At 38.1% G+C, this 8665-nt stretch overlaps 1 protein-coding gene across 11 annotated transcripts in view; it reads left to right on the top strand.

Annotated features, from left to right (window-relative positions):
* Positions 1-8665, top strand: part of LOC127629054 (formin-binding protein 1-like) — a 91275-nt gene that overhangs the window by 41749 nt on the left and 40861 nt on the right. For all 11 annotated transcript variants that reach the window (XM_052106082.1, XM_052106085.1, XM_052106083.1 and 8 more), the window contains exons 3-4: positions 1630-1680; positions 1849-1996. In XM_052106082.1, the coding sequence (XP_051962042.1) occupies positions 1630-1680; positions 1849-1996 (199 nt within the window). The remainder of the gene's footprint in view (positions 1-1629; positions 1681-1848; positions 1997-8665) is intronic.

Below are 8665 nucleotides of genomic sequence, written 5' to 3'. Positions count from 1 at the left end.
TGTGTCATAGTTTCCATGCATGCTGCACTGAGTACTCACACACACACACACACACACACACACACACACACACACACACACACATATATATAGTACACACACATAATGTTATCAAGGCACATCTTACATACATTTTAAATACATTTATGCAGGTAGAGCCAAAAATCGAAGGAATTTCGTTCGATTACAGAATACGGTTGTCACTCCCGTTTATAACAGTTTTTTTGAATGTAGCCATATTTACCACAGAGATGGAGATCCCTGATGGGACTATAAACATAGTTCAAGATTGTACGCATGTCAAAATATTTGGAAAGGAATACTAGCATACCGCAAAGTATATTACCTCATTACCCACATATATGATCCAGCAAGTTCAGCCCAGTTATCATCTTGCATATATAAAAAATATACATGAGCCAAAGCATTATGACCATCCGCCTAATATGATGTTGGTCCTCCGCGTGTCACCAAAACAGCGCCAACCCACCGAGGTATGGACTCTTCAAGAACCCTGAAGTTGTCCAGTGGTATCTGGCACCAAGACATTAGCAGAAGTTCCTTCAAGTCCTGTAAGTTGTGAGTTGGAGCCACCGTGGATCGAACTTGTTGCTCCAGCACATCCCACAGATGCTCAATCGGATTGAGATTTGCATAGTATTTAGAAGTCAGGGCAACACCTTGACCTCTTCATGTTCCTCAAACCAGTGTGCAGTGTCAGGGCACATTATCCTGCTGAAAGAGGCCACTACCATCAGGGAATACCATTAGCATGATGGGATGTACCTGGTCTGCAACAATGTTTAGGTAGGTGGTACGTGTCAAATTGACGTCCATATGAATGCCTGGACCCAGAGTTTCCCAGCAGAACATTGCCCAGAGCAACACTCTCCCTCCACCAGTACATCCTGGTGCCATCACTTCCCCAGGTAAACGGCCTACACGTGCACGGCATTCACGTGACGTTAAAGAAAATGGGACTCTGCTCAAAGGTCCAGTTCTGACGCTCCATTGTAGGTGCTTTGACGGTGGACAGGGGCCAGCCTCAACCCTGTGCAGCTCCATACGCAGCAGGGTGCGATGCACTGTGTGACACATTCCTCCCGTAACCATTAATAACATTTTCTGTGACCTGTGCCGCAGTAGACCTTCTGTCGATTCGGACCAGACAGGATAGCCTCCGTTGTCCTCGCGTATAGATTAGCCTTGGGCGCCCCACACCCTGTCACCGATTTGTCTCTCCTTTGTCGGTACCACTGTCGGTAGGTACTCACCACTGCTGACTGGGAGCACCCCACAAGCCTTGCCGTTTCAGAGATGCTCTGACCCAATCATCTGGCCATAACAATTTGACCCTTGTCAAAGTCGCTCAGGCCATTTCTCCTGACCATTTCTGCTGCCAATTCATGGCTTTTATTCCGGTTCATTCATCACACTGTATATACAAGGTCATTACAAGCACATTGCATTGTGGGCAAAGTATGGCAGGCAGTGCACATACCAATAATATGCATTCTGTGAGCAATATAGACATACTGCATAGTGCAGAAGTACTATGAATAATGTGGTACTGTGCTGTTCTGAATCAAAACAGAGCCAATAATTTTTATTTTCTTTAATTTTCTGCAGGAATCTGTCAAAGAAATACCAGCCTAAGAAAAAAGAGGAGGACGAGAATAAGTAAGTGTAATTGTTCTCATTTGATTTATGATTTATATCATATTTGTGTGGTACAAAATCCAGATGGATCACATGATGTGGCTTTAGCCAGATATCTGATTCATCATTTTACTTAAATTAGCTTTGTGACTGCAGTGTTTGCACTCATGACATCACTTCCTGTTATAGGTACACGTGGTGTCGTGCATTTTATTTTACGCTAAACGAACTGAACGATTACGCCGGGCAGCATGAGCTCGTCGCAGAGAACATGACGTCACAGATCATCGCTGAACTCACACGATACACACAGGAACTCAAAACAGAGAGGAAAACGGTGAGTGACCCTTTTTTGCATTTGTCCATCCTTCAGTGAAAGCACCTCTCTCTCTCTCTCTCTCTCTGTCTCTCTCTCTCTCGCTCTGTTTTTCTATCTCTTGTCCATAAATAGAGATGCTATTGTGTGTTTTGATTAAAAGTGTCTGGTTTGTGTACCGGTATATAAATTACACTGAGTGTTTGTTGACTGAAACCACAGGCTGTTTTCATAATTTCATATAAACGAGCACACTGATAAGAAATGTTGATATTTATAGTAACAACCTGGTTATATACCTCAGAATGACATTCAACTCAGAAACTGCTGTAATGGTACGATTTAATATTTACAGACAGTTCAGAACTCGTGAGCGTTAATAAGGAATGCAATAACAAGACTAGTTTCAGATCACAATGTGCATTCTTTTATTTAGGAAATAAGATAAAAGTCATTATGGTATATAAACCTGCAGAATACCGATTTCCCAGCAATGCAACACACACACACACACACACACACACACACACACACACACACACACACACACACACACACACACACACACACACACACACACACACATAGTGTTTCCATGTTTTATGGGGACTTTCCATAGACATAATGGTTTTTATACTGTACAAACTTTATATTCTATTCCCTAAACCTAAACCTACCCCTAAACCTAACCCTCACAGAAAACCTTCTGCATTTTTACCTTTTCAAAAAACATAATTTAGTATGATTTATAAGCTGTTTTCCTCATGGGGACCAACAAAATGTCCCCACAAGGTCAAAAATGTCGGGTTTTACTATGCTTATGGGGACATTTGGTCCCCACAAAGTGATAAATACACGCACACACACACACACACACACACACACACACACACACACACACACACACACACACTTGTTGTGTTTCCATGTTTTATGGGGACTTTCCATAGACAGGATGGTTTTTATACTGTACAAACTTTATATTCTATCCCCTAAACCTAACCCTACCACTAAACCTAACCCTCACAGAAAACTTTCTGCATTTTTACATTTTCAAAAAACATAATTTAGTATGATTTATAAGCTGTTTTCCTCATGGGGACCAACAAAATGTCCCCACAAGGTCAAAAATGTCGGGTTTTACTATGCTTATGGGGACATTTGGTCCCCACAAAGTGATAAATACACGCTACACACACACACACACACACACACACACACACACACACACACACACACACACACACACACAGAGCTCCATGGTGTTTCTTTGGCCTCTTTCCCAGAACATTGCTTTTCTCCTTTTTCATCAACTTCTTTCTATTCTTCCCTCTCTCTTTATCTGTCTCTCCATCCAGCACCACTAGATTGCTTGTTTTTGAAAATACTCACTTCATCTTTTTATTATAAAGTGTACCTAAAAGGTATTCGGACACTTAAGCCACTCTTACAAATGTGCAACTGTAAGAATGTCATGTCAAACTAACAAAATATCAAACTAAAAATCTCCTTGACACTAACTGGTTAACAAATGAGAAAAATGCATACAAATATATGGCAGTGATATAAATGTTGTGTTTTGCAAAGTTTGCTGCTTCAGTATTTGTAGATAATTTTTTCACATGTTTCTATGGTGTACTGGAAAACAATGATAAGCATTTCATAAGTTTTAAAGGCTTTTATTGGCAAAAACATTCAATATATGCGAAAAGTCAATATTTACAGTGTTGATCCTTGTTCTTCATAACCTCTGCAATTCACTCTGGCATGCTGGATATCAGCTTCTGGGTCAAATCCTGACTGATGGCGATCCATTCTTGCCTTATTAGTGCTCGGATTTGCTCAGAATTTGTGGGCTTCTGCTTGTCCACTCGCCATTTGAGGATTGACCACAGGTTCTCTATGGGATTAAGATCCTGGGGAGTGCCTGGCTACGGATCCAAAATTTCAATGTAATGATCTCCGAGCCACTTCATTATCACTCTTGCCTTGTGACATGGTGCTCCATCATTCTGGAAAATGCACGGATCATCACCAAATTGCTCCTGGATCGTTGGGAGAAGTTGCTCTTGCAGGACGTTTTGACACCATTCTTTATTCATGGCAGTGTTTTTGGGCAGAATTGTGAGAGGGCCCACTCCCTGTGATGAAAAGAAACCCCACACATGGATGGTCTCAGGATGCTTCACCGTTGGCACACGCTGTAGGCGTTCACCTTTTCTTCTCCGGACTATCGATTTTCCAGATGTCCCAAACAGTCTGAAGGGAGCTTCATCAGAGAAAATATCTTTGCACCAGTCTTCTGCTGTCCAATCCTTTTACTTCCTGCAGAATTTCAGTCTGTCCTTGATGTTTTTCTTGGAGAGAAGTGGCTTCTTAGCTGCCTTTCTTGACACCAGGCCATTGCCCAAAAGATTTCGCCTCACGGTGCGTGCAGATGCACTAACACCAACCTGCTGCCAATATTGAGCTCTGCACTGGTGGTGACATGATTCCGTAGCTGACTCCTCAGGAGGAGACGGTCCTGGCGCTTGCTGGACACTCTGGGACGTCCTGAAGCCTTCTTCACTGCAGTTGAACCTCTCTCCTTGAAGTTCTTGGTGATCCGGGAAATGGTTCTTTCAGGTACAATATTCTTTGCAGCAATTTCCTTGCATGTGAGACCATTTTGATGCAAAGCGATGATGGCTGCACGTCTTTCTTTAGAGGTAACCATTGCTAACAAGAACACAATGATTGGAAGCACTTCTTCCCTCCTTTTATAGCAATCAGTCTGTTCTTATAATCCAATCAGAATGATAGAATGATTTCACCTGACTAGTGCTCATTCACACTTTCCCAGGTGCTGCTGATATGATTAGTGAAATTATGTTGGCTGGTCATTTTGTGCCAGGACCAAACAAACAGTGAAATTTGGGGTTTTGTGGTAAAGTTCATTTTTTTGCAATTATTTAAAATGCATCTGATCACTCTGCACAATAATCTAGAAACAATGTAAATCAACATCACAGCAACTCAAGAAGAAAACTTACACCTAGTCTTTAAATCCAGACCGCATATGGTCTAGCACTGTAATTCTCTCTTAAGCCCATTGTTGAAGAAGCCTTAAACTCACCGTTCCTATAACAATGTGTGTGTGTGAGAGTGTTTGTTAGAAAGAGAACAAGACAAAGAGACATGTGTAGGTGGTGTGCACTAATTCAGTTTATTACTGCGGGATGTGAACCTAAGAGGTTCTGAATCACTTTACGAAACTGATCCAAATGAAATCACTATCTGAGCATCTGAAAAAAAAATATTTGGAAGATGAGAAGAACAGATATTAGAATACTGGCACACAGTCTGGTTCTCATTGCAGCTTATTCTTGCCAAGTGTGCGAATTAAACAGACTTTCAGGGGGATCAACGTTTTTAAAGAAACATGAGTCGCCCACTTAGGTCACGGTCCTAGTTCGACACCTCTATTTTCAGTTGCCTAACGATATTGTTTTATGGTATGTATTCGGTTATGAAGAGTCTCCTTTTACCCCTGTGGTCACTCTCTCTCATTTTCAGTCTTTATTTGCTTCCTGGTAATGATCTCTCATTTCTGCCAACAATCAAATTTGGCCAAACAGTTTGATGTCTGTATGTGTGTCTGTGAAATCCTTTAAATTGTAGGTTTTTAATGGTAGTGTGTTTTCATGGTAAAACAAAACAAAAGCTAATTTAAGTTTTGTTTTGGATGGTTTGGGTTTGTTTTGTGTTTTGGTCTTGTTTTGGATGGTTTGGGTTTGTTTTGTGTTTTGGTCTTAGTTTTAGATGGTTTGGGTTTGTTTTGTGTTTTGGTCTTGTTTTGGATGGTTTGGGTTTGTTTTGTGTTTTGGTCTTATTTTAGATGGTTTGGGTTTGTTTTGTGTTTTGGTCTTATTTTAGATGGTTTGGGTTTGTTTTGTGTTTTGGTCTTGTTTTGGATGGTTTGGGTTTGTTTTGTGTTTTGGTCTTATTTTAGATGGTTTGGGTTTGTTTTGTGTTTTGGTCTTATTTTAGATGGTTTGGGTTTGTTTTGTGTTTTGGTCTTGTTTTGGATGGTTTGGGTTTGTTTGTGTTTTGGTCTTATTTTAGATGGTTTGGGTTTGTTTTGTGTTTTGGTCTTGTTTTGGATGGTTTGGGTTTGTTTTGTGTTTTGGTCTTATTTTAGATGGTTTGGGTTTGTTTTGTGTTTTGGTCTTATTTTAGATGGTTTGGGTTTGTTTTGTGTTTTGGTCTTATTTTAGATGGTTTGGGTTTGTTTTGTGTTTTGGTCTTATTTTAGATGGTTTGGGTTTGTTTTGTGTTTTGGTCTTATTTTAGATGGTTTGGGTTTGTTTTGTGTTTTGGTCTTATTTTAGATGGTTTGGGTTTGTTTTGTGTTTTGGTCTTATTTTAGATGGTTTGGGTTTGTTTTGTGTTTTGGTCTTGTTTTAGATGGTTTGGGTTTGTTTGTGTTTTGGTCTTGTTTTAGATGGTTTGGGTTTGTTTGTGTTTTGGTCTTGTTTAGATGGTTTAGGTTTGTTTGTGTTTTGGTCTTGTTTTAGATGGTTTGGGTTGTTTTGTGTCTTATTTTAGATGGTTTGGGTTTGTTTGTGTTTTGGTCTTGTTTTAGATGGTTTGGGTTTGTTTTGTGTTTTGGTCTTGTTTTAGATGGTTTGGGTTTGTTTTGTGTTTTGGTCTTATTTTAGATGGTTTGGGTTTGTTTTGTGTTTTGGTCTTATTTTAGATGGTTTGGGTTTGTTTTGGTTTTAGTCTTATTTTAGATGGTTTGGGTTTGTTTTGGTTTTAGTCTTATTTTTAGATGGTTTGGGTTTGTTTTGTGTTTTGGTCTTGTTTTGGATGGTTTGGGTTTGTTTTGTGTTTTGGTCTTGTTTTGGATGGTTTGGGTTTGTTTTGTGTTTTAGTCTTATTTTTAGATGGTTTGGGTTTGTTTTGTGTTTTAGTCTTATTTTAGATGGTTTGGGTTTGTTTTGTGTTTTGGTCTTATTTTTAGATGGTTTGGGTTTGTTTTGTGTTTTGGTCTTATTTTAGATGGTTTGGGTTTGTTTTGTGTTTTAGTCTTGTTTTGGATGGTTTGGGTTTGTTTTGTGTTTTGGTCTTGTTTTGGATGGTTTGGGTTTGTTTTGTGTTTTAGTCTTATTTTTAGATGGTTTGGGTTTGTTTTGTGTTTTAGTCTTATTTTAGATGGTTTGGGTTTGTTTTGTGTTTTGGTCTTATTTTTAGATGGTTTGGGTTTGTTTTGTGTTTTGGTCTTATTTTAGATGGTTTGGGTTTGTTTTGTGTTTTAGTCTTATTTTAGATGGTTTTGGGCTTTGTTTTTGTGTTTTGGTCTTATTTTAGATGGTTTGGGTTTGTTTGTGTTTTAGTCTTATTTTAGATGGTTTGGGTTTGTTTGTGTTTTAGTCTTATTTTAGATGGTTTGGGTTTGTTTTGTGTTTTGGTCTTATTTTAGATGGTTTGGGTTTGTTTTGTGTTTTAGTCTTATTTTAGATGGTTTGGGTTTGTTTTGTGTTTTAGTCTTATTTTAGATGGTTTGGGTTTGTTTTGTGTTTTAGGTCTTATTTTAGATGGTTTGGGTTTGTTTTGTGTTTTGGTCTTATTTTAGATGGTTTGGGTTTGTTTTGTGTTTTAGTCTTATTTTTAGATGGTTTGGGTTTGTTTTGTGTTTTAGTCTTATTTTAGATGGTTTGGGTTTGTTTTGTGTTTTGGTCTTGTTTTAGATGGTTTGGGTTTGTTTGTGTTTTGGTCTTATTTTAGATGGTTTGGGTTTGTTTTGTGTTTTGGTCTTATTTTAGATGGTTTGGGTTTGTTTTGTGTTTTGGTCTTATTTTAGATGGTTTGGGTTTGTTTTGTGTTTTGGTCTTGTTTTAGATGGTTTGGGTTTGTTTTGTGTTTTGGTCTTATTTTAGATGGTTTGGGTTTGTTTTGTGTTTTGGTCTTATTTTAGATGGTTTGGGTTTGTTTTGTGTTTTGGTCTTATTTTAGATGGTTTGGGTTTGTTTTGTGTTTTAGTCTTATTTTAGATGGTTTGGGTTTGTTTTGTGTTTTAGTCTTATTTTAGATGGTTTGGGTTTGTTTTGTGTTTTGGTCTTATTTTTAGATGGTTTGGGTTTGTTTTGTGTTTTGGTCTTATTTTAGATGGTTTGGGTTTGTTTTGTGTTTTAGTCTTATTTTAGATGGTTTGGGTTTGTTTTGTGTTTTGGTCTTATTTTAGATGGTTTGGGTTTGTTTTGTGTTTTGGTCTTATTTTAGATGGTTTGGGTTTGTTTTGTGTTTTGGTCTTATTTTAGATGGTTTGGGTTTGTTTTGTGTTTTGGTCTTATTTTAGATGGTTTGGGTTTGTTTTGTGTTTTGGTCTTATTTTAGATGGTTTGGGTTTGTTTTGGTTTTTGGTCTTATTTTAGATGGTTTGGGTTTGTTTTGTGTTTTGGTCTTATTTTAGATGGTTTGGGTTTGTTTTGTGTTTTAGTCTTATTTTTAGATGGTTTGGGTTTGTTTTGTGTTTTGGTCTTATTTTAGATGGTTTGGGTTTGTTTTGTGTTTTAGTCTTATTTTAGATGGTTTGGGTTTGTTTTGTGTTTTGGTCTTATTTTAGATGGTTTGGGTTTGTTTTGGTTTTAGTCTTATTTTTAGATGGTTTGGGTTTGTTTTGTGTTTTGGTCTTATTTTAGATGGTTT

This window comes from Xyrauchen texanus, chromosome 35, assembly GCF_025860055.1.
Source record: "Xyrauchen texanus isolate HMW12.3.18 chromosome 35, RBS_HiC_50CHRs, whole genome shotgun sequence".
Classification (NCBI taxonomy): Eukaryota; Metazoa; Chordata; class Actinopteri; order Cypriniformes; family Catostomidae; genus Xyrauchen; species Xyrauchen texanus.
Note: the sequence above shows the minus strand (reverse complement) of the source record. Positions and strands in the feature narration are given on the sequence as shown.